This window comes from Ursus americanus, chromosome 3 (genome assembly GCF_024610735.1).
Source record: "Ursus americanus isolate L20-20 chromosome 3, mUrsAme1.1.p, whole genome shotgun sequence".
NCBI classification, from domain to species: domain Eukaryota; kingdom Metazoa; phylum Chordata; class Mammalia; order Carnivora; family Ursidae; genus Ursus; species Ursus americanus.
The window spans coordinates 1,581,142-1,608,903 of NC_142129.1; the positions used below are offsets into that span (position 1 = coordinate 1,581,142).

The 27,762-nt window shown below is 46.9% G+C and overlaps 1 protein-coding gene across 9 annotated transcripts in view; it reads right to left on the minus strand.

Moving 5' to 3' along the window:
• Positions 1–27,762, minus strand: part of DNAJB6 (DnaJ heat shock protein family (Hsp40) member B6) — a 111,545-nt gene that overhangs the window by 69,041 nt on the left and 14,742 nt on the right. For 5 of the 9 annotated variants that reach the window (XR_015723764.1, XM_045792215.2, XM_045792219.2 and 2 more), the window contains exons 2-6: positions 17,292–17,382; positions 14,746–14,855; positions 12,635–12,694; positions 11,762–11,872; positions 1,495–1,626 (exon numbers count right to left, since the gene is read on the minus strand). Coding sequence is in view for 8 of the 9 variants with exons in the window: in XM_045792215.2 (XP_045648171.2) it covers positions 1,495–1,626; positions 11,762–11,872; positions 12,635–12,694; positions 14,746–14,855; positions 17,292–17,356 (478 nt within the window). In the remaining variant the exon portion in view is untranslated. The other 4 variants (XM_087860650.1, XM_087860649.1, XM_045792216.2 and 1 more) reach the window with 4 other exon arrangements.

The following is a 27,762-nucleotide window of genomic DNA, read 5'->3' on the forward strand; positions in this document are numbered from 1 at the left end:
TCGGCACCACACGCCACAGAGGAGTGGGATGGCAATAGGCATCGTTATGTCGCAGGGGCAGAGCGGCTTCGCCAGCACAGAATGCCAAACCCAACCTGCTTACCTTCTCCTTGCAATGTGACCAGGAAGGGGTGAAACTCTGAATTATTAAAAACCTCAAATAATTTTAGGAAGAATACCGCAAACAGTTACTAAAAAAATATGGATCTACGTAATTCATTTGTGGACAACATTTTCAATTATGGTAATCACGCTACAGACGCTAAAATCCCTGATTTCCACAAGTTACACAAAAGCAAACCAACCTCTGATACTGAGAATGGTTTGCTTGTTTCAAGAGACTACTTGTCCCACTTTGAAAATATTCACATAAGAACAGATCTCCATACTCCCTAAACATGACTCTTTACAAGGCTCCCAGAAGTAGGGTCTGCATCCACACACCCCCCTCACAACACATTAGCCACGCATTTCTTAAATGAAGTACTGTTCTGTGGATGTACTCAACCAGCTTTCTTGGACTCCCCCTTCAGCCTGAGCAAATTCACCTTCAGCAGACCGTGCGGGCCCTAACGGAAGGTCTGCTGGAGAGAGGCCGTCGGCAGGAGCCCTCTGCACCCAAGTGCAGTCAGACCAACCATTTCCCTGCGTGGGGCCAGCACACGCTTGAAGGGAACAACACTGAGCTGTATGTTGCAGGGCAGCCTTCGTAACAAGCACTGCCAATTCTTCCCATGTAGCATTTGAAATAAAAATCAGAGAATCAGAAAAAACAAGAGCTCCTCTATTAAGAGGAACTATACGAACTTCAAAGAAAAGATTCTAGTTCTTCAGATAAAATACATAATTACATCATGCCACATGAATATTACGCTGGTCGATGAGCTGACTTTAAGATTTTTTTTTTACGTAACCTCTACACCCAACGTGGGGCTCAAACTCACAACCGTGAGGATCAAGAGTCGCGTGCTCCACTGACCAAGCCAGCTGGGCACCCCAGATGAGCTGCTTTTCAACAGCCCGCTGCCGCTGTGGGGCAGGGCGCTCGCACACAAGGGCGCCCCCAGTGCACTCTGCGTGGCCACGGGCACTCGCACACAGTGTGAGAGCTGCACCTTCTGATCCCATCAACCTGGACCCTCCTGGTGTACTACCTACTGTTTTTATAGCTGCCAAGAAGTTAGACAAAAAGGATTCAGGGAGATTGTCTACAAGCGGGTTTTTTCAGAATTACTTATCCCAAATCAAAAACTCGTTTTAACCAGGAATTTCATTAAATGTTAACCTTTAAGAGTAAGATTAGAAGTGGATTTTCAAGTAAAACATTCTTAGGAAAACTGGGGGGCAGTACAGGTTACAAACTACAGATCTTGTACACGTGAAACTACCGACAAACCTACAAAGCTATTCTAACCAAAAGAAACAGACATTCTTCGAACTGCTCTAACGGAAACTGCGATCATGTGTCGGACATTAAATCTAAGGATTTAATACCTGTATCAAAAGAAGGAAACCCTCCTCCAAAAGATGGAAATCCACTGAAGGCAGAGAAAAACGACCCCGTGCCTCGGTTCCTGCTTCCACGGGGGCCTCTTCGACTCCCAAAAAAGTCCTCAAATGGGTCTTCTAAAAACAAACAGATACAGTTTGTAAAGTCTTTATTCCAGCTTACTTTTTCATGGGAGAGCTGCGATAAGGGGAACTGGGTTAACACCTCATGTTATTCCATCAGAAGAAAAAACTTATCAACAAGTTGTAACAAAGCTTATCTACAGCGCAACCAAAGTTCATCTAATAACCAGCAGCTTTCCTTACTCGTTTAATTCAACTACACCTAGAATACATTACGGAATAAATAGCCAGACTGTTGATACAATCGCTCTATATAACAAATGTAGAATTCGGGATCACTCATGTGCGCTTCAAACTCAGGGAGCGGAGTTGTTTTTGTGTTTTCTCCTGTCAAGACTTTATTTAAATTCAAGTTAGCACAGATACTATCGGTCTCAGAGAGAGAATTTACGGATTCATCAGTTGCATACAACACTCAGTGTTCTTTACGTTAAGTGTCCTCCTTAATGCCCATCACCCAGTTACCCCACCCCACCCACGTTCCCTCCAGCAACCCTCAGTGCGTTCCCTGGAGTTAAGAGCCTCTTAGGAAGCTGTTTGTTTTTTAAGATTTTATGTATTTATTTGAGAGAGTGCGTGCGTGCATGAGTGGCAGGAGGGGCAGAGGGGGAGGGAGCAGCACTCTCCCCGCTGAGCAGGGAGCCCAGCATCATCACCGGAGCAGACGGCACCGTCACTTAGCTGACCCACTTAGCTGACCGAGCCACCCAGGCGCTCTTAGGGAGCCATTTTAATATGGCCTCTGAGTCACAATAATCAGACACTGTCCCTGCTGCCACCACTGGAAAGATTAAGGTGGCTTGACACTAACGTGACTGTATTCCATGGAACCTGGGCTACCTTCCCCAACGTAACTAAGAAATAAACACAAAAATGGATTATTCCAACATTTATTTACGTAACACAGAGACTGCTGTAGCAGTGAGGCAAGATTTAAGCACCTGCTGATTCTGGGACACAGGGTTCAAGAATTCCATTTATTTTCCTGTAAACTTGATGTCTCAAAAAGAAATCTTAGAAAGGATTAGTCAACGTCAAATCTGAATAATGTTAACTGGCAGACATCAACGATGTGCTCTATTTTAACAGAAAATTACTGATACAGATAGGCGTAGTATTCCTATTAGACATACCAAATGCTCCTAAAAATAAAAGTAAGATTAGCCCTGGTATTTTGTTTGGTTATCAATCAATGGCTACTAACTAAAAACATAGGAATTATACAAACTTTTTAAAAATGCACTGCAGTTCTGTGAATTATCAGTGTTGTAATTTTTTCGGGGAAATAGAAGAGCTCTGCACGAAATAAAACAAGGACTCCTGCTGAGTAGTAAGAAAAAACACACGCCAGAGAACAGAGATGCACCGCACGACGCACCGAAGCTACTGAACCGGGATGGCATACTACGTACGCCTGGGCAAGAGTGACCAAAGCAGGGAGTTCGCGGAGCTGAGTGGAGACAGGAAGGCGCTACGGCAGTGAGCACTGGCCCCACACAGACACGCGTGACCTTCATGGCGAACTCCATCACAGTTTGCAGGGACACGAGGAGGACCCGCGAGTGAGAACAAGTGGCTAGGCAAGGCTGAGAGGCAGCTTCGAGAAGCTCAAAATAGGGCCTAGGAAAGAGCGCGGGCACAGTCTTGGCCTCTTAGAGCTGTTCTCAGTGAAAATCGGCTGGTCTGCGTTACCTAATGCTACGTGTAGGAAGATGGGCCTGAAGGGCACATTTAGAGAACTGGTTACTGGTGCCTTCCTGAAAGACCTAGAGAGGAGGTGCCAGAGGAAGGAGGAAGGCCTCTGTGCAATCCCGGTGCGGAGACATGGCCCCATCGGCCCCCAAGGAGCCAATGCGAGAGTCACAGAGGACGCTGCGTTAGAACTGCTAACTGCGGGCAAGTCAACCCCCGGACGGCTGGTAGTGCCACTTCACTCCCCAGAGTCCACAGTAAACGCTGCCCTTCACAAAATAATTTTTAGGACAATCATTTATAACCTACTACTTTGTAAATGGGGCTGGGGTTACAGTCCACTGTCGCAGAAGTATGAATGCAAGTTCTTCGTGAACTTTATCTAAAGCTAGTTAATAGCACTTTGTGAATTTCTCCAGAGATTCACCCTATTCAAGTAAAACCCAAGCATTCTGTTCAGAAATCACTCTTCACCTTAATACCACAGCCTATACACCTGCGATACCAAATTTTGTCAGAGCTACCCTGATGTCCACCACACATGTGAAGAAACAAACATTACAAATGCAATTTAAAACCACTGTGCAATTTCTGACCCTCCCCTAAAGCCACCTTCATCAGTAAGAACTTACGTGGCCTGCTTTAGACTTTCACGACCCACACAGGAATCCCTAACACCATGCTGTTCTGTACCTGAGATTTCATTTACACTGAATCCTACCGTGTTTGTTCTTCTAACATACTCAGTCCTAACTTCCGGAGGCTCACCTGGCGATCAAATCCTTAGTGCTGTTCACAGGCTTGAGTGCAAGATCCAGGGGCCATATGGTACCACCATCAAATACATGGGTTCAGATGCTCACACTCTAAGCTAAATGAAGACTTGCATAATTAATTACACAATTCCAATCTTTAGAAGCTACTTCGAAAGCTGGTTTAGAAGTAGGAGAAAGGCCAGTGGATTTTCAGTTTATATATTTTTTTAAATCTTCTATCTTTTTATTTTTTTGTTGATACTGTACATGCTTTTCTACAATTCTACAATTCTACAATTCATATAGTCATTTTACTCACAGAAGTTTATGTAATTTCAAATACTAAAGTTACAAAAGTTTAACCCTGAAAATGAAAAGTCTCAGTTACAACAGTCACAGTCACATGAAGAAACATATTTACCATGCTTATGTTGTTAAAAGTTGCCACTGTGAAATTAAGACAAATCTTTATTAAGAGTTTCTTATCACTGGTATTACTGGTTTGTACCCTTTCAAAAAGCAGTTAAAGAGTGTGTACCATGACCTTTCAAAACCTTCAGCCCCAAACTAAATACAATCAATTTCTAAAAACTCTTCAATCTAGCAATTCTATTTCAGGGAAATCACTCATCTCAAACAGGGAAATACTTCACCGCACCAAGAGAATTTAAAGCATTAATTATATACTGAAAATTGAAAATACGCAAACTTTCCAAAAGAGGAGGAGGTAAAAAAGCATTTTAAATGGACATTTTTAAACGGTCATTAAGTTTAGGCTTTAAATAAAGGCAGAAGAGAACATGCAGGTAACACGTTACTACTACAATATGTGAAAAATGTTAATTGTTAGCAAGACACATGTTCATCACCCCTCCCTCGACCTCGTCTATAGTTCCCAAATTCTTGAGGATGCATCATTTTTGAGATATATAAAGGCTAAATATTTTATTTTTTAGTAAGAAAACTGTAATAAGACAATGTAACATAACCAAACATGCTACCAAGTATGGTTTTACTTTCAGCCCAGTGGGCACACAAACCACAGGCAGTGAGGTGTCCGGGCTGAGGACACAGGGACTGTGCACAGGAGGAACAGACCCCTGAACAATGTGGGGTTGGGGGTGCTGACCCCTCACACAGTCAAAAATCAAAGTTTAACTTCTGACTCTCCAAATGCTTAACTGCTCATAGCCTACGGCTGACAGGAAGCCTCACCTAGAACACAGGTGGTTCACATGTTTTGTATGTTGTAGGTATTCTGTATTCTTTCAATAATGTAAGTTAGAGAAAACCAAGTGTTAAGAAAATTATAAAATACATTTACAATACTGTAATCTATCAAAAACCAAACAAACAAAAAACCTACCAAAGTGGAGGCACGCAGTTCAAAGCTGTGTTACTTACAAACATCAGCTGCAACCACACGTGACCCCTTCAAGAAGTGAAGGCTGCCGTGAGTAGTCCCTTGTGCTGTTACGAAGGTCTGTGCACACGTTTTCATACGTTTAGCAAACGTCGTTTTCCCACCTCTCCTATCCCCTTACCATGTAACCTAAGACATACACTTCTAATCACAGTATTTCAGGACCCCACCTCCCTATCAGGGAAAAAGGTTAGTGCATTTTGGGGCATATAGAGGATAGCTATTCTCATGCTAGGGAAAATTATGACCGTGCTATTGTCTTTACTTGGAGATTGAGATGAAGTATAGTAACTTAAGGAGAGGAGTATGGGTACTGAGTTGACAGAGGGTGGGCCTGTGGTGGTTAATTTCACATGGCAACTTGAAGGGCCCCCAGGGTGCTCAGATATTTGGTCAATTATTATTCTGGGTGTGTCTCTGAGGGTGTTTTTGGATGAGATTAACATTTAGATCAGTAGACCGAGTGGGCACATATTGGGCTCCCCAGTGAGGGTGGGCCTCACCCAATCCCTTGAAGGGCTGAAGAGAACAAAAGGCCACCCTCCCCCAAGTAAGAGAATTCTCCAGCCTGATGGGTTTTCAACTGGAACACTGGCTCTTCCAGCTGGATGGCCTTTGGACTCCAACCCAGACAGCAGCTCTGCAGATCCTGAACTTGTCAGTCTCCATAATGGAGTGAACCAACTCCTTAGAGTGAAACTTCCTCAGATATGGATATACAGTTGGAAAGAGAAGTATGTAAATGTAGACCCCCCCCATGTTGCTTCTCTCTGGAGAAACCTAATACAGATTTCAGAAAATAAAACCTGTATTCTCGATCATTTATTCTACAAGGATCTTTGGGCAGGGGAGCTACCAAGGCAACCTGAAACAGGCACAGGTCTGGAGTGTGAGCCAACGTGGTCCCATCACGGCTCAAGGCACCCGAGCTCACACGTGTATCAAGTACACCTCCTCCACCTCAGAGATCCTGCTAGTCCCTCAGAAATAGGAAACCAAGTCCTTGAAGGGGTCAGTGATACCACACTGTGCTCTCCCCTAGCCACAAAGAAAAACAGGGAGGGGGGACCGAACAAAACAAAATAAAAAACACAGCATGGGCACTTCGAATAGAGTGTTGCCCCTGTTCGACTTCCCTACACTCTCCCAGAGCTGCAGCCACAGAACATCTTCTCCAGGTTCCAAGGAAGGAAGCGGTTCCCTCAACTAGAGAGACCAAAACTTCATGTGGAAGACATGAGGAGCCAACCTACGAGACATTCCGGAAACTGACCCAAGCAAGGCCCACAAACTGCACTGAAAGTTTAAGAACCAACACAAGTCAAGGCTCTGGCTTCCCTTGGAAAGTGAAACCGCACGTGGAGGGCCTGGCTGTCACGTGATTCAAACACAGCATGCAGACCCTCATTATGGGCTTCCACATCCGCAGGGGGGTGGTCAGCACGCTCTTCTCCTGGCCCAGAACGCAGTTCTCAGAACCACCTTCTCCAGAAGCCAGCCATTTCCTCTCCCTGCTGAGGGTGCAGCTGAGGGGCTGGAGGGAGTCACAGGAGCAAACACCCCGAAATCCCTCCCAAGCACATACTCAAGAACTGAAAAGCCGAGGTCAGTAGCACAGCAGCCACCCTCATTCACCAGCATAAGTTTAAATGAAAATCAACTATTTCCGAATGCCAGCTCCACAGAGCAAGAGTTCTCCAATACGCACATAACGCTATACTGTTATGTTCTCCAAGAAAACCGGACCAGAGCACTAGGCCTCCGCCAAAGAGGAACAAGTGGAGAAGCCAGAGGGGCAACACTGACCCCCCCTTACTCATTCAGGACCATGGGCTCTGTGGTCGTTACACAAGTTACATGAAAACCGTCTTTACTATGGCCGGAAACCAGTTTAACACGTTACATATCTATGTGGATTTTTAAGTCCTACTCCTTGCCTTCTTTCAAATTATGCGTGTGCAGGGATGCCCGAATATGACATTTCGTCCCTAAGGAATTACGGAGGGCACCCGCGCCTCTCTCACCTCCGCCTTCTGGTTTCTCTTAGCACATCTCACATTTCAAAGGCTTCCCCTTATTTCTCCTTCCAAAATGGGCTGCTTCTAGGGTATACAGACAAGTCTTTAGGGAAAACTACTTTACTGGATGGCTTGTGGCCCTCCAAAATGATGTGGAATCCCAAAGCCCCAGACTCCATGAGTGTGATCTCATTCAGAAGGAAACAGGGTCTCCGCTGGAGACAGAGTTAAGATGAGCTCGGTAGGGTTGGTCTGAATCCAGGAGCACTAGTGTCTCTATGAGGGGGAAATGTGGACAGTGACACACAGGCAGAGGGAGCACAATGTGCAGACACAGGGAGGAGATAGCTACATGCGAGGACCACCTAAGGCCGCCAGAAGCTGCTCCCTCCCAGGACCTGGTCTCCCGCTCCCGGCCTCTAGGACCAAGAGGCATCAGTTCCTGTTTTCAGCCCCCAGGCCCATGGAAGTGTTTCGGCCACCCCAGGACACCCCATGGGCCTAAATGCATGGGCTTCTCGTTCTACAGGACAGCCAGCCTCTGGGAGCTGCCCCGCCTCTCCTCCTGGGGCATCCACCCCTTCCTTGTTTCCTCCACTCCCTCCAGGACTGCTACACTATCTAAGCAAGGACTGTCTCAGGCACAGTCAGTAATGCACAAACATTTTATTCCAGACGCGCTTCCCGTTGGCCAGCCCCCCCCCCCCCGCAAACAAGGGCACCCCCACTCACTGCCCCACGGGCAGCCCCTCCAGCTCCGGCCCGCTGTCCTCGCTCAGCAGCTCCTCGCACTCCTCGCTGAGCTCCTCCACGTCCCCCGGACTCGCCTCATCCTCACTGGACACAAACTCCAGCTCCTCACTCGGAAGCTCGCCCTGGCCCCGGCTACAGCCTTCACTCGGCTCATCTTCACTACAGATATCAAGTTCCTCGCTAGAGATCACATCCAAAACCTCGCTGTCCTCTTCACTCTGGGCGTCTTCCACCGAGTCCTCAAACCCGGGCTCCAACTCCTCACTCGCCACCTCCTCGAACCCTGGGAGAGCAAAATGATGGGCTCACTACATTAAAGTTAGATCTGGTTCAGAACAATTAGCTATACCCTCCTCGACAAAATTCCACTTCCCTCCAAAAGCCCGCTTTCCCTGAGCTGACAGGCCCTATCCCGTCTCCATGGCCATGGCAGTTTCTTTCACAGACAAGGCTTACAGGATTGATGCCCTTACGATGGGAAAATGGGCTGAATTGAATGGGCCCTCAGGGAATGGTTTTAGGTGTTAAAGTTCGGCTTTTACTTTCTAACAGGAGAATAGAAGTAAATAAAAATGTTAGGTTATACCCAGACAACTCTTACAAACATATTTCTGCTGGGGCTGCAATGACTACGAGACCCTAATATTAGTTACTGGTCCATCTTAGAACGTTGAGGAATGGTGTCCTGTAAAAGTAAACAATGAACAGATCACCCTAACTCAAGTTAATGCAATCCCTTCCAATCGACGACTGGACAAGAGCTCATTTTGGTATGCTCAATATTTGGGGAAGGATTTAAACAAAATCAGCTGCCCGCAAACCTATCACTTGCACCCTCTCTCAGGGCCAGGGAGGGCTCCATGTAGGTTGAGGAATCCACATGACTACCTCTCCAGGGGACGGCAGTCGTGGTCACCGGGCCTTCAGCATCAGCAAGGCCCCAGGCCCAAGCGCTCTACCACCACCTGACAATTCTCACTGATTGGTCCTGGGGCACAGAACTGCGTACAGTCTGTCCAACACCCTTCACACCTCAATCCTTCCCACCAGCTCACTCACTAGCTCTTTCAAGTTTTGTCCCCTTTCATTTAGGGAGTCAGACATGGAATTTTATATTCTGATACCCGCAAAGTACAGTTCGGAAGGTCTTAGATTCTGACCTACTTTTCTCAGAAGGCAGAACAGGAGAGGGGAAAAAAAAAGTAAGTCATGTGAAAAAATTAAGACTAAAAGTTATGTGCTACTACAAATGGACATCCTAACAGGGCTAAGTAAAAAAAAAAAAAAAAAAAAAAGATGCAGTTGCGGGCTACCATCAATGACACCACTGGCAGAGCAGAAACCCCCAGCCCTGCATGAAAATCCAGACCACACATACCCCCGGCAGGCTGTACCGTTACTTCGTACATGTAGTAGCCGTGGAGAAGCTTCTTTTCCTGTGTGTAAATCCTTAGAGCCTGAAAATGGAAGTCACCTAGAACACCTACAAGAATGGATTGAAGAAATATCACTGCCACACTGATCATGGGAAACATAAGGGAAATGCCTATTCTTAAAAACTGAGCATCTCAGTATCTAAAACGGAGGGCCCGGTGTCTAGAATTACAAGACTAGTTATCTCTTAAACAGGAAACAAGAAATTTCTGCTAAAATGTGCCCCGTGCCCACGACCTCAGTGAACTATGCGTGGATAAGACACCCATACACACATCTCACAATGTAGAAAACGCAGAAGTCAAGAGGTTAAATAGCGTATAGCGGGTAAAAAACTGAAATCACGTCCTCATTTACACCCAATTATCATCTCTACACCTTCTTCACTCTAGAAAGAACTGCTCAACGAACACCATTCTTGAGGAAGCTCGGCCTGTCAGACTATTTTCCCAAGGAAAACAAACTCTGGCTACGATTCAATCACTAAGGGACTCCTCCCCAGAGTACACCATGAAGATCTAAGGCGCGCCTGGCCTCCGGCTCACAGAAGTCAGCCTGCTTTGCCAACCCCTTCCCCCCCGGTTGAGGTGCGCTAGAACCGAAACCCTTGGTGGCAGAAGATCCTCCCTTGGCCACGAAGACATACACCCAACATGGCCCTGCTCCCCCAAAACAACACATGTGCAGTTCGCTAAAGGTTACTGTAATGAGACACAGAAGTAATTTTACCACAGGAAAGATCATGAAATTCTTTGTACTTTCCTTACGGTAAGATTTGTTACATACACGAAAGCCAATTAATAAAGGATGAATATAGTACCTCGTATGTTAATGGGGAGGCTTCCCGATCCATGCTCTGTGGCAGCAGTATTAAAGCAAAAGTCTTCAAAAGACCAATTTCCTCTTCACCCCTAACTTACCCTCACTGTATTATCCGTGCATGAAAAAGCTAATCTATGCTGATATATATTTTACCACTACCCACCTCCCTCCATCAGCTACCCTCTTCAAGTCAGGCCATACCACAGTAAAAAATAAGGAAAACCTCTCTGAATCCCCATCTGAAATAAACTCAAGGGCCATACCATTTAAAAGGCCCCAATACCTACCGGACATGGCAGCGAATTACTCTTCTTCATGCCTAGGATGGGCAAGGGTCCACTCGTTTCTCCCCTGTTAGGTGTAGACAGAAGCTCTCTTCTGGTTTCCCTCCTGGAGGGGTGCAGGTGGTGCTTGGGCTCTCCAACCAGGTTCCAGGCCACAAAGGATGGAAGCACAGGCTGGGTCCCCCACAGTGAGCCAACACAGAAATGGCTGGGGCTGGACCCAGCGCGCCCTGGCCTCCGAGTTTCCCAGCACCCTGGGGCAGCTCCGGCCACCGCGGAGAGGGCACGCTCTCAACAGGCGGCGCACACGTACTCCCCACCCCACCTGCGTCGGAGACACGAAAACCTGGCATCAAGCATCGGTACTAAGAGGTGCAGTTGATGGGACAAGCCATTCTGCAATGACACAGCAGCTGGAACACCACGATCTCCTTTAGCAAAAACTACTCTCGGCCATTAGCATCTGCGCTGCCTTGCTCTAGAGATGTCTAGAGATGTTCTTTTCACCAACTGTGAACTCAACAGTCACAATGCACCATAGTTAGAGAAACAGAGACAGGTTTATAGAGCCAACGTCCTCTGAACAAGATCTGCTACAATGCCCAGTGTCTACCCAGAACAACTCGGGCCAAATTCACATAGAACTCCATGCTCAACAGCCAGCAGCACCTCCAAGCCCCCAGAACCTGCATCCTTACCACTGTCTGAGGGAAAAAAAGGGATGTTAATTGGGGCCATACATTATGAAGAAAATAAATACGTTCAAAGCTTTATTATTTTCATGTGCAAGGCGCTCGTTCAGAACCCTCTGCTGAAGAGGAGGAAACGGGTTTCAGAGCCCCTACACTGCTTCAACAAAGATGAACAACAGTGCACCATGGCGATGGAGCAGAAAAAGATGCCCAACTCATCGGAGTCATGGACATGCCCACGGAACAATGAACTTACCGAAGAAGTCGAATGAAAACGGGTCCCTTCCACCAAAAAATTCCCTGAAGACTTCATCTGGGTTACGGAATGTGAAGCCAAACTCGAACGGACTGTCGAAATGAACTCCACCTACATAATATAATAGACCTTTTAGTTTCTGAATTCTTGCACTTAGTAGGCAGTTACTCATCTACACAATATTCTATAAATCGGGACCTAAATAAAAAAGTAAACGACTCATGCACCTGTGGCCGTTTCACAGCCTGTGCACCCGCGTGCGGCCTTCGCGCTCCTGAAGGTCACAGCAGCGTGGCCACTGATACTTTCTCACCGTCTCTACAACTGCCATCCACACACAGGAAACACAGTTTTCCCTTCTGTCGTGAAGCGGCATGTACCCCGGGCATAAAAACATTCGCTCGTGCTCGTCACCCAGGTCTGTGCTCAGTCTGCAGCACTAAAATCCCAACGCCCGCTGATCAGGCCATCACAGGGACTGCTGTCAAACACGCGCCCCCGTGTGAGGCCGCCGCCACCGGCTGTCAGGCTCATGGGTACCGTCTGCTCTCTAGGCCCTGTGAACATTCTGACCCGGGATGAGGTACAGATCTGGGAGCACTAACTCACAGTGCGGCAGCACAGGGTCATAACCGACTCCGCGTGCACGAAAACTACCTCAGCACACACTGTGTCGCCTAACACAAGGCTGTTCAATGTGGCCCACCTTGCCTTCCCGCCTGCAATCCAGCCTTTCCAGGCTGCATTTGTGTTTCCTGAAACATGCCCCAGTGCAAGAAAACTGACAAATCCAACCCCCTGTCAAGACCTCCCAGAGCCAGATGGCCTCCTTTGCTCACTACAAAGCCAAGAGAAAAATCGACATTTACGTACCTCCACCTCCACCATTTAACCCTTCTTTGCCGTATCTGTCATAGATGTCCCGTTTTTTTGCTATAAATTTAAAAAGGAAAATCAGTAAAGACGAAGCTCTTTCCCCTCAAAATTCAACCTAAGTATTTCCAAATTGTAAACCAAAGAACCAATGCAGTTTTCAAGGTTTCACAGTTTTAAGGAGTTAGGCCTCTCTTACTTTAAAGAAAAAAGGGGAAGAGGGGAAATCCAAGTATATCTCTGTAAAAACTCAGGAAAATGTTTAAGTAGAAGTTTAAAACGTGATTATAAAGTATTTCTTTCAGCCTACTGTGCACAGAGCATGTGGCTCATGCATCCACTAAAATCACACTGCAAGTTATGAAACTACTCCAATTCTAGACGTGTACCTTCTTACTACAAGGTCCAACTGGGGGGACAAGATCTGTGGCATGGAGAGAAACAGGTGGCCTTGGTGAGGCAGGAAATCAATGTACTAAAAGCCAGATGAGGAGCCAACTTTAACCCCGCAGGCTTAATCCCCTTGGAAGAACAACGGCCCAACCAAGCCTTGATGATGCCTGCTGTCCTCTGTCCTCCATAGTTACCCTCTGGAACAATTGACTGCACTGCAGCCCTGGATGGACAAGCGCCTTCTTTGGATGCCATGCGTTTTCCCCCCAAATACCAGGTCCTACCAGACTGTGAGGTAAAATAACAGGCGTTATGGGGAACCGTGTACAAGCAAACCCTGAAAGTCAGTTTATGGTAACCAAGCTCTAGTAAGAATGGTAACCACACTATGAAGGACTTCCTGGCTGGAGGCTGCGTAAGAGAACGTGAAAAACACTCTCCCTCAGAAAAGGGGAGAAAAGAGAAACAACAGCATCTTTATGAAAATTTAAAGGTTCTCTTCCTGACAAATATCAAGTTTGAGTTCAATTTTTTTTTTTTTACATCACCTGACCAAAGTAAGAAAAACAGTTTGGGTTTAGTCCTCAATTTTTCTCATGCTCCTGGTCTGTGAATCCACAAATCTGAAGTGCTGGATCAGCACACACAAGGACCAAACAACAAGATAATGACACTGAGGTCCCACAGTGCTCCCCATCAGCCCAGTTCAGGAAACCGCTACCAGGGGCACCTGGGTGGCTCAGTGGGTGAAACGTCTGCCTTCGGCTCAGGTCATGATCTCAGAGTCCTGGGATCAAACCCCACATCGGGCTCCCTGCTCAGCAGGAGCCTGCTTCTCCCTCTCCTTCCCACTTGTATCCTATCTGTCACTACCTGTCTCTCTCGCTCTCTCTCTCAAATAAATAAAATCTTAAAAAAAAAAAAAAAAAAAAAAAGCCTTTCTCTGGTGACCCTGACAGCGCGTGGACACTCGGAGCAAGCACCCGCACCCTGCAGCCGGTGCCTCCTACTCCGACCTGGTGCCTCTGCCCCGACTCACACCAAGTCATTCGGCGCTGCTTCCTGGTGAGGCAGTGAGAGCAGATGACCAGTCTTCTAACAAGCTCCACACTGCTCTCCCAAGCCCAGGACCCGCACACTTCTCCTCACCAAGAACCTGCTGACGGAATCTGGTAACAGCTCCCCTTCCACTTGATTCAGGAAACCAGGCTAATGGATGGGACTTTCAAAAGCCTATGCTTTCCAACACCTATGCTCTCGAGCTGGGCCCAGGAACACACCCCTCAAAGTTTGGAAGTCTAAAGCTCAGCCAGATATTCCCAGAAACTAAGGAAGTCCTTGCACGCAGTGAAAAATCAATACATTAGCCAAGTGTCTTTAAGCAGAACGGGGATGAGCGATCACTGCACCACCAACAGACTGTGGCCGCCGCTGCCACACAATGACCCAGATGGGATTCCTATGCCCTGATCTGTCCTGTCAGTCCTCAGACCAGGCTGTCAGTCCTGTTTAAAATAGCCATCCTGAAAGAAACTGCTAGAAGCCAGGGTGCCCCACAGCACTCACAGCTAACTGTATCGAGTATCTGCCAGGAACATGAGTCAAAGCTTCACAAGAAAAGAAAGAAACTTCTTTTCTCAGTGCCCAAAACCTCGGCCAGCCACAGACATACTCCACTGGCCCTGGGGACAATCTGAGCTCAGGGTAGGTTAACTCACCATCTGATAACACCTCATATGCCTCAGCTACTTGTTTGAACTTCCTCTCAGCTTCTTCTTTATTCTCCGGGTTTTTATCTGGATGCCACTTCAGTGCCAGTTTCCGGTACCTTGAAAAGAGTCAAAGGGCAGTGGTCACATCCATGTGCAGAAATCCAATGGCTGTGGAACATCATGAGGCTGGGAAACGGATGCAGAGCTGTAAACTCGTGAGATGAACATCAATTTCAAGAGTAAAAACTCCCTTTCCCCCACCACGAAAGAAACAAGTTCTCAAACCCACCTAGCAGAATACAGGAACGTGAAAATGTGTGAAGACCAACGTGTGCAGAGTGAACTGGTCGTGCAGCTGCGAGAGCACAGCACACAGGGGCAGAAGGCAGCCCTGGTAACGGGGCAGGGAGGCCCCGCAGCACTGAGCCGCCTCGCTCGTCAGCGCGCCACAGGGGGGCTGTGCCAGCACCATTCACAGAGCACCCCGTTCTGCATTCAAGACTCACTGAAGGCTCCAATTAACAGTAACAATTACAGGCTTTATGTTTATTTTTTTACATGCTTTTTAAGCGCACACACACACACAAAATCTTTTCTACTTAGCTAAACATAAGCACCCCACCTGTGGGGCGGGGACGGGATTAACACAGGAGGGGCATGCCCCTCAAAATCAAGATTAGATGACGAACCAGGCGGTCCTCCTAACAGTTGACAAGTTGTTGACGTAAGGTTGCTGTGGGTCAATTTAATTGTAGCCTTTTCATCAAAAACCTTGGCTTGAACTTAAAATCTGGTTGACACTGGACACTGGACTCTACGACACTAAAACAGTACTTTTCTATCTCTGTGGACCTAAACAAGCAACAAGCAGACCAAAAGCCCTAAAGCGCTACAAATCCTCAGTAAAAACTGGCAGACCATGGAAAAGACCAAAGAGAGAGAACGGTCTGTTTGCACTAGTGTGTTGGTGTGAAAACAAAGTAATGTAGGAGAATCCAGGCAGGTTTTATTTGTATATACAGGTTTTGTAAAAGAGTACTCCGTTTGTTTTTTAAGAGTCAAGGCATAGCACATGAAGTGCGTAGCGTATCAAGTTGTCTCTCGCTGTCTGCCTTGAGACTGAAGCCTGGCTCCACACCAGGACTTGCGCATCAAGGCAGGCAGGCTGTCACCTGGAGAGAGGGAACACACAGGGCCCACGACTCCCAACACAGGTAAGACTGCGGGAGGGCAGCCACACAGTCACTCCTCCAACAGAAGTTTTTCTCATCACTGCACATGAACAAAGCCTGGAGTCCACAAAATGGACTGAGAACACGCACCACCCATGGATGCAGTTTTGCTCATGAAAAATTAAAAAAATAAAAAAATTTTTAAAAAGGCTGGAGCGCCTGGGGGCTCAGCCAGTTAAGCGTCTGCCTTTGGCTCGGGTCACGATCCCAGGGTCCAGGCACAGAGCCCCATGTCAGGCTCCCTGCTCAGAGGGGAGTCTGCTACTCCCTCTGTGTGCCACTCCCCCTGCTTATGCTCAAGCATTCTCGCGCTCTGTCAGATAAATTTTAAAAATCTTAAAAAAAAATAAAATAGGGTGTCCGGGTGGCTCAGTCGGTAAAGCATCTGCCTTCGGCTCCAGTCATGATCCGAGAGTCCTGGGATCGAGCCCCGCATTGGGCTCCCTGCTCAGCAGGAGCCTGCTTCTCCCTCTGCCTCTGCCCCCCCTCCCTCATTCGTGCGCTCTCAAATAAATAAAATCTTAAAAAATAAAATAAAAATAAGACTAAATTCAATCTAAGTTAAGTCTTTATTTAACCACACACTTAATGGGAAACTCTTACTCCATTTGCAGGTAACAGCATTTTCTAAGTTCATACATCAAAGCCATCCTGCAGACACTGACTGCTCTTGATTGCAGCTCAGATCGTGATCTCAGGGTTGTGAGATCAAGCCCTGTGTCCAGCTCTGTACTTCGCACAGTCTGCTTAACACATTAAGGTCAAGTGAACCAGACAGATCCAGTTCTCCTTGAGTACCACCTATGCCCTCGGCTTTGCCCCGCACAGGGGCCAGGCCTGGTCACAAAGGCATGGGTAAGGCTGACAAACCGTATTGGGGACCAGATGGGTTCTAGAGGTACAGGCTAGGGCAACTCGACAAGAATTTTTTAAAGCAACTATACCAAGGTATATAGCACCATACTCTAAGAATGGCGAGTACAAGACAATCCCATTCCAAAGTCCAATGTCAATGTTCTCTGGGATTATTTCACATCCTCAGTGTTTGATGTACTTTAAGCAGCCAGCAGAATCCACTGTCCCAAGGCAAAGTAACAAAGGAAACCAACCTTCTTATCCCTCAATGACAAGTGACAGGCTGGGCCTAGGTCTGAGAAGGCAAAAGTTAATTTGTTAACTACTCTGTCTGAAGGTAAAATTAAACAGCAGCATTCAAACAGTGTTATGTAACATGGCCCATTTCAACATATAAAAAGTGACAACACCAAGGACCAGTGCACGGGAGCGCAGATTCATTATTTCATAAATACAGTTACTTACGCCTTTTTAATATCCTCGGCTGAGGCATGTCTCTGCACGCCTAGAACTTCATAGTAATCCACCATGTTTTAACAGGCTGTTGGCGTGAATCCTGCAATTACAAATCCACGGTCAATGACAGGATTGTCAAGGTTGGGTTCATCGTGGGGGAAGGAACACAGCAGGAGAGGGAGGGGCATGTCATCTCACCTGAGCACTAACCACTAGTCAGGCTGGGCCCTTGTCTGGGAACAGATTCCAAGACTTGTGCCCTAAGACCCTGCTCAATATAGAATAAAAAGCTCTGAAAGAACCTAATAATAGCTGCCTAAACTAAATAAAACGAACAGGTGACTCAGAGGCAGACATTCAGGGCCCACTTGACCACCAGCTGACAGGCCCTTTGTGAGTATCTTGTTTTCCTGACACGGGCCGTGCTCAGGGAGCTTCGGTTACCTCCTTCATTCAGTGCATTCCCGTGCCAGGCATTGGGCAAGACTGCACAGCCACCAGGATGAACACACTGTCCCTGCAACGTGGGAGCCACGCAAAGACTGGGAACGCGCTGACTTGCATCGCCCCTTCACCCTCCCCCAAAGTCTCTGGGTAAGAAAAAGGAAAGGTCTCTGACAACACAGCTATCAGAGTACCTTTACCCTCTGGCTTCAAACTCCCATCCATCCACAAAACAAATGTGGTATTGCCCTGCTGTCAATCCGAATTAGAGAGCGTCCCTACAGATCACGCCTTCGGTGGGAAACTAGCAGCAGCCATTTGCCTTGCACTTACCCGTGTCACTTCAGGGGGCAGGACAGTGAGAAGCGGTTCTACTTCTGCCACCTCTAACAGGGAAGGCCGTGGGTCCCACAGACCAGCCACAGGCATGCTACTTCTTTAAGTGAAATCTAATGAATGCACTTCTTCAATCTGGGTAAAACACTTCATTCAGCCACTGACCAAAAACTTACGAAGAAGAGGCCTATCCTCTAATGGTACACACACACTTCCCCCACTCAACTATCAGACCTGAGACACTCTGTGAGTACATGCAGTCATCGTCTTCCTAAGGCCACCGTGCCGAGGCTGAACGATGTCTAGGTTACATGATGCCACAGCTAGCAATTTTTCCACTGCTCAAAACAAGATGCATACAGTTGTTGCCAAAGTTTGGGGACCAATCCATCGTTAAAAAAAAAAAAATTTTTTTTTTAAATCTAGTATTACATCTTGACTCAGCATCTGCATGGACCAGCCAAGCGTTTACAGACAAACTGTTATTTACAGGGTCAGAAGGGGGCACCTGGGTGGCTCAGTCAGTTGGGAAGCAGACTTTCAGTTATGGCTCAGGTACCTGATCTCAGGGTCCTAGGATTGAGCCCCACATCCGCTTCCTGCTCAGCGGGGAACCTGCTTGGCCCTCTCCCTCTGCCCCTCCCCCGACTATGCTCCCTCTCTCTCAAATCTAAAAAGTAATAATAATAAATAAAGGGCCAGAGGAAACACATGAAATCTACTTGTTACTAATCCAGGAGCTCGACACAAGAAATAATTCAAAAATACCACAGGATGATCTAAAATAAACGAGATCCCCACCACCACCTTGAAATACCTAGAAATGTTAAAGTCCAACAAACACGTTTGAAGAAGAAAGCTGAGCTGCCAGAAACAACCAGGGAGTTTACACCAGAAGTGGTAATCCCCACATGGGGGAGGGGGTCCTGTGTTCTCAGGACAGGACCCGCTTCTGCAGCACAGGAAGAGCGGCTGCACTGAAGATACACACATACACACACACACTCTCATATTGTGGCTCCCAAAGGGCTGTAACTGCAAGAAAGGGGGAGGAGAGAAACCCTCTTGGCCCCGCTGCAAAGAGAAAAGCCCCCCTGAGCACTTGAAGCCTGAGGGCTCACCCAGAGGTGCAGAACGGAATCTCAGGACCTTCTTACCCTGCGATGCTCCACGCTCGGCACAACCACCAAACACGACCCCGGATGGTGGGGCAAATGCAGGTGCACCTGAGCACTAAGTACCTCTACGGCTAAGTCACACACATGCCAGCAGAAAACACAACCCCTGCTCAACAGAAGCTGACAAACTCTAGATACAAGGAAAGCATCAGGAGGAGTGAGAACACCTCCGAGAATCTGAAACAAAGGACATGAAAGGGAACATATAAAAAAAGCACTCAGGGGCAGCTGGGTGGCTCAGGTCATGATCCAGGAGTCCTGGGATTGAGTCCCGCATCGGGTTCCCTGGGGCTCCCTGCTCACTGGGGCGTCGGCTTCTCCCTCTGCCCCTCCCCCCAACCCCACACCTGTGCTCCCTTGCTTGCGCTCTCAAAATCCTTTTTTACAAAGTTAGTTAATGAAGACAGCATTCACAAAATAATCACAATAACCAATGGAAACCACACTGGAGGTGGAGAGCGATCTGTTCTGGAAATGATTAAATTATTAGCCTGCCCATTTAAAAGCAGATTAAACCGAGCTAAGGAGAGTTTGTGCTGTGGCGGTGAGTCCTGAGGAAGTTATCCAGACGTACAGGCAGGGAAAGGGAGGAAGAAGCTCACACACCAATCTAAGGAGAAGCAGGCCGAGACCAGCGAGGAGACAGAGGTGGTACTCAACCTGGCTACTCATCTCCAGAGCTGACAGAACCACAGCGTGGTCAGCTCCTCCTGTCCCAGCTGGACTCCAGTATGACAAAACCGTCGAAGGTGTACCACAGGTTTGGATAGACGCGTAGACGGTAAAAGGATTACAATGAAGTGAATTCACACATCCATCACCTTAAATAGATACCATTTCTTTTGAGAGGTGAGAACACTAAGATCTCTCTCAGCAAATTCCAAGTATTCGGCACATTATTAAGCAGCGGTCAGCATGCTGTACCACAGGAGGTCCCCAGAACTTACTCAGAACTGCAAGTCTGTACCTATGACAGACACAGCTGCCGCTTCCCTTCCCCAACCCCAGGTGACCACTCTTCCACGCTGTTGCTATGGAGTTCAGCTTTCTGAGATTCCACACACGAGATCACGCAGTGTTTGTGTCTGGCTTATTTCACTTGGCGTAACATCCTCCAGGTTCATCCATGGTGTCACCAACACCAGGGTTTCCTTCCTTTTCAAGGCCGACTAATATTCGGTTCCACAGGGTCCTTTCGTTATGTGTGGGGCGCGCAGAGCCGCACGCTGTCCCCCAGACAGCAGGAGCAAGCGGGCACGGAGAGAATGGCAACAGCAGGCCCGCAGGGGTATCGGCTACAGAAGGCACAAGAGGGGAGCACACACCGGAGGAGATGGGTCGTACGTGGAACGTGTAAGATCCCAGCCAGGGTGCTGGGAGAAGTGGGGAGACGCTGCTCAAGACGCGCAGACATGCAGTGAGGATTCTGTTCCAGAGTGTCATGCTGTCAACACTGCAGTAAATACTTCAGAGCCCCTAGAAAACGTGACCTGAAGTATGTTCTCACCACAGGAAAGAAATGGTTATTGTGACGTGACAAAGTGTTGAGGCGGCTGGGGACCACAGTGCAACACAGAAGTATCTCCAATCAATTCCATCTCCACAAAAACAAAGAACACAACAAGCACAATTCTACACGTTCTACAAACAAGAACTCATTTAATATTCAAATACTTCAGTAAACATAACTGTAAATAAGATTAAAGACATCTTAAAATTCTATTTTGTTTTTATTTCTCCAGTTTCACTGAGATACAACCAAACAGAACACTGTGTAAGTTTAAAGTATACACTGTGCACCATAATTTGATTAAGTTCTTTTAAAAGCCCCACTGTTTCCAAGAGACAGAAAAATCCAAACTCCCAGAACCTGAAAGATGCACAAGGCAAACACTAGGAAAGTTTCCACAGCAACGTGACTCTCAAGAAGGATCCACCAGAATGAGAACATTATCAGGAACAAGGACTTCGTGAGGGTAAGAAAAGGAATTCTGCAACAAACATGGCCTCAGAACACCCAACTGAAAGCAGCCGACAAGGCAAACAGAACTTTCCGAATGCCAGAGGCTGGGGGGAGGAACTAGCTAGCGTGAACTGGGCAGTTCTGAGGCAGGAGGGGAGAGAGATGTGGCAGTAGTATGCTTTAATGTCACTGACCTGCACACTGAAAAACTGTTAACGGTACATTTTAGGTTATATAAAACATAAACTATGTTAAGATTTATAAATAAAGGGGTGCCTGGGTGACTCAGTCGGTTAAATCATCTGCCTTCGGCTGAGGTCATGATCCCAGGGTCCTGGGATCGAGTTCCACATCGGGCTCCTTGCTCAGCTGGGGAGCCTGCTTCTCCCTCTGCCTCTCTGTGTTCTCTCTCTCAAATAAAATAAAATCTTAAAAAAAAAAAAAGATTTATAAACAAAACCTTTTAAAAGTTTTTATAGATATTTTAAGTTATATACATGTTGTTTTTATAAATAAAACTTTCTTTTTTTATGGGGGGGGGAGCAGAAGCAGAATCCCAAGCAGGCTCCACACCCAGGGCGGAGCCTGATGCAGGGCTCCTGCCCACAACCCTGAGGATCACGACCTGAGCCAAAGTCAAGGGTCAGATGCTTAACCCACTGAGCCACCCAGGAATCCCAATAAAAGTCTCTTTTAGGTAAACTCTACCCCCAATGTGAGGCTCAAACTCAGGACCCCAAGAAATCAAGAGCTATATGCTCAACTGACAGAGCCAGCCAGGTGCCCCCAAATAAAAACATTTTTTAAAAGGCCCATCCACAGTCATGTCATTTAACAAACCTCTTGTAGCTGACATAAAATAGGGCCCTGCAGCTAACAATTAGAAAATACACGTTCTTGGGACACCTGGCTGGCTCAGTCGGTAGAGCATGTTACTCTTTACCTCAGGGTTTTAAGTTTGAGTCCCACGCTGGGTGTAGAAATTACTTAAAAATATAATCCTTAAAAAGAAGAGGGGGGAAGGAAAAGGAAAAAGGAAAGAGAAAAATCCATGTTCTTATCAAACATGTGCCCATTTGGCCAAGCAAAACTTAAAACATCTAAGCTTTGGAATGCTTACAAAAACAACGGAATAAAAATGGAAAACAGAAGCACAAAACCAGAAACGAACAACTGGAAACAAAACTCATTTTCAGAAAGCCCTTGGGTCAAAGATCTCATGAAGGAAATTAGGATATATTTAGGTGAAATATCCTATCAATTTGATCGCCTGACGGAGAAATTTAGAAAGGAAAGTATAACCTCACATACAGCAATAACAGTTCTAGGGGTTGGAAGGTTAAGAACTCAGAAAAGACTTGAACAAGACTTGCCATTTAAGAACACCGAAATACGTACTTTTCTCAAATATATTCCCAGGATTTTTTTAAATTACAAATTAGGGAGAGAAAACTATATGGTGAGTATTTTCTCGTAATTTCTTCGACTTAACGTTAAAATCCAATTAGCTGTGACAGACACATAAGAAAGAAAATGTTGGGGCGCCTGGGTGGCTCAGTCGTTGAGCATCTGCCTTCGGCTCAGGGAGTGATCCCAGATGGGATCGAGCCCCACATCGGGCTCCGCCGATGGGAGCCTGCTTCTTCCTCTCCCACTCCCCCTGCCTGTGTTCCCTCTCTCGCTGGCTGTCTCTCTGTCAAATAAATAAATAAAATCTTTACAAATTAAAAAAGAAAGAAAGAAAGAAAGAAAATGCTGCTGTGGAGGAAGACCTTCCTCGGCCCTGGGGTCCTTCCAGCTGGGCTCAAGAGCCACATCCACATTGACAGGAGAAAACTGCACGTGACAGGCATGGACAGGAAATTCCAAAGACAGTAAGGCAGCAGGAAGCTTGTAGGAGCTCAGGAGAGGGGAGGGTCTGAGGACAGGAAGGGGAGGAAGACCACTAGCAAGAAGGAGAGAGGAGAGGTTTGGAAAGACAAGGTTGCTCTGTATGCACACGAGTTCCTTAAGCAAAGGGGAGTCTCTGTTAACAGAGCCCTTCCTGGTGCAGGCTCTCCTTTCCGATGTAAACTGAGGCAGCTTAGGGGGAGGCAGAGGTCTTTTCCTGCATCTGCTGGGGTTTGATTACTTTTTACTCCAATATAGTCTCTCTGCAAAAGTGGCCCATCCTGGGGCAGCCTGCCATGAACCCCTACAGTATCAACAGGACAATGTACCCATGAGAACGTGGTTGTTCACAACATAGTTTTTGCAATTCTGTCTGAATATGTCCAACATAAAATACTGAACTATTTGAAATGCAATCAACTGCACAAGACAGGAGTGAGCACCCAATTTTAAAAGGTTTCCTTGCTGGTAGTTACAACATTCAAAGCATACTGGTCGGCCAGTGACAGCAGCCAAGTTCAGTCTCAAAATTACTAGCCACAGAAGAGGTCACCGATTCTCATGACCAAGAAGCACAGCAAGCTCGTATCTTCAGGAAGTAAACACCTGACCACTACCCACAACACAGCAAGGGCAGCCAGAAGCAGCAGAAAAATCAGCATCCTAGCATCCCTACTTCAAAGGGCTAATAATTAACTACGCCAGCTTACTGTCCCTTGTGGGCTCCAGCTGTTGCTGCACGCATCTGGGGAGCATCCTGGGATTGCCCCGCAGTGACAGGACATGTCAATCCACAGTTACCAAGCAGAACAGAGGGAGAAATCTCAGGACTAGGCTCCCAATTCATAACAGGTGAATCATCACCAGAGCCACACGTGGTCAGAGGTCATCCACTGCATCAGATGCCACTGCCTCAGGACGTCCTTGGTACCACTTCAAAGCTGGTATGCAAGTCCAAACGGTTGCTCTTTATTTGCACGGATGTACCTGTCTCTGTGCAAATGATGGTAGCGTAGCAGCAAGATCAAGGCACTCAGTGCAGAAGTGGGTGGAAACGTGGCTTCAACATGCCATGCAGTAAATGCCCTGGTCACTTAACTACCGACAACATCCCCCCAGGACAGGCCTGGCTGGGGGGGGTGGGGTGCACAAGCACCATCAATTAGCAGAACCTGGGAAACAAGCAACACTTGAATGACGGCTAGTCATCTTTCTAAAAGGCTGCTCCCTGAAGAAAACGCAAATGAACTCAATGAGACCAAGTATCTGGAGAGTCCAAAACCTCACCCTCCCGTCACCCCTTCAGCACAAGGCTGTTGGTACCGCCGCCACCTTTCTCTGCTCCTGCACCCAGTCCCGTCTAGCTCTCCCCAACACCAGTACCACCGCTTGAAGCTCACTCTCACTAAGGTCAAGAGGAAAATCTAGCACAGTTCGACTCCCCAAAGCCCTCAGCACACAGGGGCTTTCCAGTCCTGTCCCCGTCTTCTGATCTGCTCTCCCAACAAGCCTTGTGAACACAGGGTAGGGAAGCTAGAGTTCAGAAACCTCTTCTCATGCTATACTCACGTGTTTTCATCCACTCCATTATGCAAAAATACCATCTCTTTCGCAACGACTCCCAAATTTAAGCTCCAATCCTAGGTCTCTCTTTGGCACTTCAGACATGAATAGACAGATGACTACCTGACAGAGCTACTTGGCGTGTGACAGACCTCCCAAATAGAACAGGACCGAATTTCACTGGATGCTCCCTACTCCACTCCTTGTCTTTCTCTAGTAAATTCTGCCTTCCACTTCCAGGCTTTTGACTGGAAACTTCTGCCCTCATCAATACTGCTACCCACCCCCGACATACACACAAAGTAATCCACAGTTCTGTCTGGTGTGACTGCCAACTACCTCAAACCCCTTCAACTTTTCTCTATCTTTAATGGCACCAGCCCCTCCTCCTGCTGGAGCCTCTTAATCATACCCTCTTCTCTCACAGCCAAGGTAAGCTATAAATACACAGGGGCCATCACAGCAGATACAATATGATGCCCGCACTGGACACAACCAGCTACAAAGGACACGGTCAGCTCCACTGGGGATCACATGGAGTGAGGCTTGACTTCACTGGCAATGCTTGGCTCTGGGGCAGGAAAAGTACAAGATGAGCCTAGGACATGCTACTGAGCAAAAAAGTAAAGGTGCTAGCAAAAACTATAGGCCTGGTCAAAAGAAAAAAAAAAGAAGAAGAAGAAGAAAAGACCAGAACTATAACATCCTGGAGGTGACTAAGAATAAATGGCAACTAAATGCCACCTGGGCTGGTGTGTGGAGCAAGAGGAGGGCAATACTGGAATACTGGCAGGATGCGAATCAAGTTCATAGTTAACAGTATCTTAGTAATGCTGACCTCTCAGTGTCAGTAAATGGACTGTGGCTACACAGATTACTAAGGAAAGCTGGCTCAAAGGTAGACAGGAAATGCACATACTGTCTTGATGACTACTGTAAATCTGAAATCACTCCAAAGTTTAAAAAAAGGGGGGGGGGAGTCAAAAAGAGAAAGTACAGCGGGGTCAAAAGGACATCAGAACAAGAGTGATGTAGCACACACGGACCAGAAGGGAATCAGACCACCAGAATGACGGTCACTCATTTAACACACACAGCAGCGTGAGAATCAAAGATTTCCTCTGCCGCCTTTCTCGTACAAACTACATTCACAACCAAATAAATGCCAAGCCAACATTCTAAAATTCCGACTAACAAATGCAGAAAAAAATGCTAGAATTAGAAGTTTCGGGGCGCCTGGGTGGCGCAGTCGTTAAGCGTCTGCCTTCGACTCAGGGCGTGATCCCGGCGTTCTGGGATCGAGCCCCACATCAGGCTCCTCCACTAGGAGTCTGCTTCTTCCTCTCCCACGCCCCCTGCTTGTGTTCCTTCTCTTGCTGGCTGTCTCTCCCTCTGTCAAATAAATAAATAAAATCTTAAAAAAAAAAAAAAAAGAATTAGAAGTTTCCCTCTGAAGATAACCTAGTGCTTCTCGAAGCACAGACTTGGGCCAGCAGCACCAGCGTGTCCTTGCTAAATAAAAGGACCTTTAAGTAACCAAGTTTCAATTTTGCCTCATAAAGCATACCCACTACAATAACTACTAATTAGTCCAAACTTTCTCTGCCTGAACAAACTCTAGGGAGCAGCCATCAACGGTGGACAGTTACTGGATTCTTTACCCTGAACAGCAGGGGCTCCAGGGAGTTGTCACCCCTTGGTCCCTGGTTCAGGTTACACAACGCAGGCTCAATTTCTCTTTCACACAGAGGTCTTCAAACATTCAGGGGCTTTATCTTCACGAATTTTTCACTCTCTCGACTAATACGGCCTTACATTTCTTGGCAGTCCCTCCTAAGAACACAGCTTTGAGCAAGCTCCAAGGCTCCAAAGTCCTTAGTACCCAGAATCCAGCACAGATGATGCAGGGATGGTCAAAAGTCACCAACGAAAGTTAACAAGACTACCGTACTTCTCTGAACCTGGACCATCAGTGCTAGGTCAACTCTCCTAGGAAACATTCCTGAATTCAATCATCAACATAAACTGAGCTATGTGCCTTTTTGAGTCTCTCGTCACTGTCCTGCCTCTCATTACTGCCTCTGTGCAACCACGGCTCTTCGGACAAATGAACGTCAGAGTTTGCCCCATCTGTTCCACCTTGCTTATGCTGGCCCACTGTTCTGATCAATCAAAACCTTTTTGATACCAATTCTACCATCAACATAGTTACTCTCAATGAAAACAATGACATAATTCTGAATGAATTTAATCATACAAATTTACTATTTATAACAACTGTATGCTAGCTTTGGGAATAAGTCACCAAGTTTCAAAGTCAGACACGTGAACAACTTAGTCATAGACAGTTAACACAAATATGCGAAGAGTGTGGGGGAGAGGGTATGGAGACAGCGGGGCAAAGAAAGTGTGAAAGAACACTGCCACTTCCTGAAGAACTGGAAAACAGAAAGCAGCTCCCTGTGCAGACAGGTCAAACCTTCCCAACTGGAGTGACAGCACACACACAGACACAACTATGAAAGCACGTGGCCCACGTGAGAAGCAACAAGCTAGGAAGGCAAGACTTTAGAGCCTACCTGGGAGGCTCAAGAAGATACGATTCACCAATAATCTTAGAACATGCCGAAGAAATAGGACTTTTCGACTATTAGAAAAACGGTTTTTAAGCAATGATCAGGGGTGTATTTGAGAAAATCACTTGTAAGCACAAGATAGGTCAACTTTTTTTTTTTTTAAGATTTTATTTATTTGACAGGGAGAGACGCAGCGAGAGAGGGAACACAAGCAGGGGGAGAGGGAGAGGGAGAGGGAGACGCAGGCTTCCCACTGAGCAGGGAGCCCGATGCAGGGCTCGATCCCAGAATGCTGGGATCATGACCTGAGCCTAAGGCAGACGCCTAATGACTGAGCCACCCAGGCGCCCCAAGATAGGTCAACTTCTAAAGGAAATATGAATGGGTGGTGCTGGGGGAGATCCGTTAAAAAAATATCTCAAATGAAATGCGTATCTGAATCAGAAAAATAACAGTAGAATGAAAGGGAGTAGTCAAGGGGCACCTGGGTGGCACAGCGGTTGAGCGTCTGCCTTCGGCTCAGGGCGTGA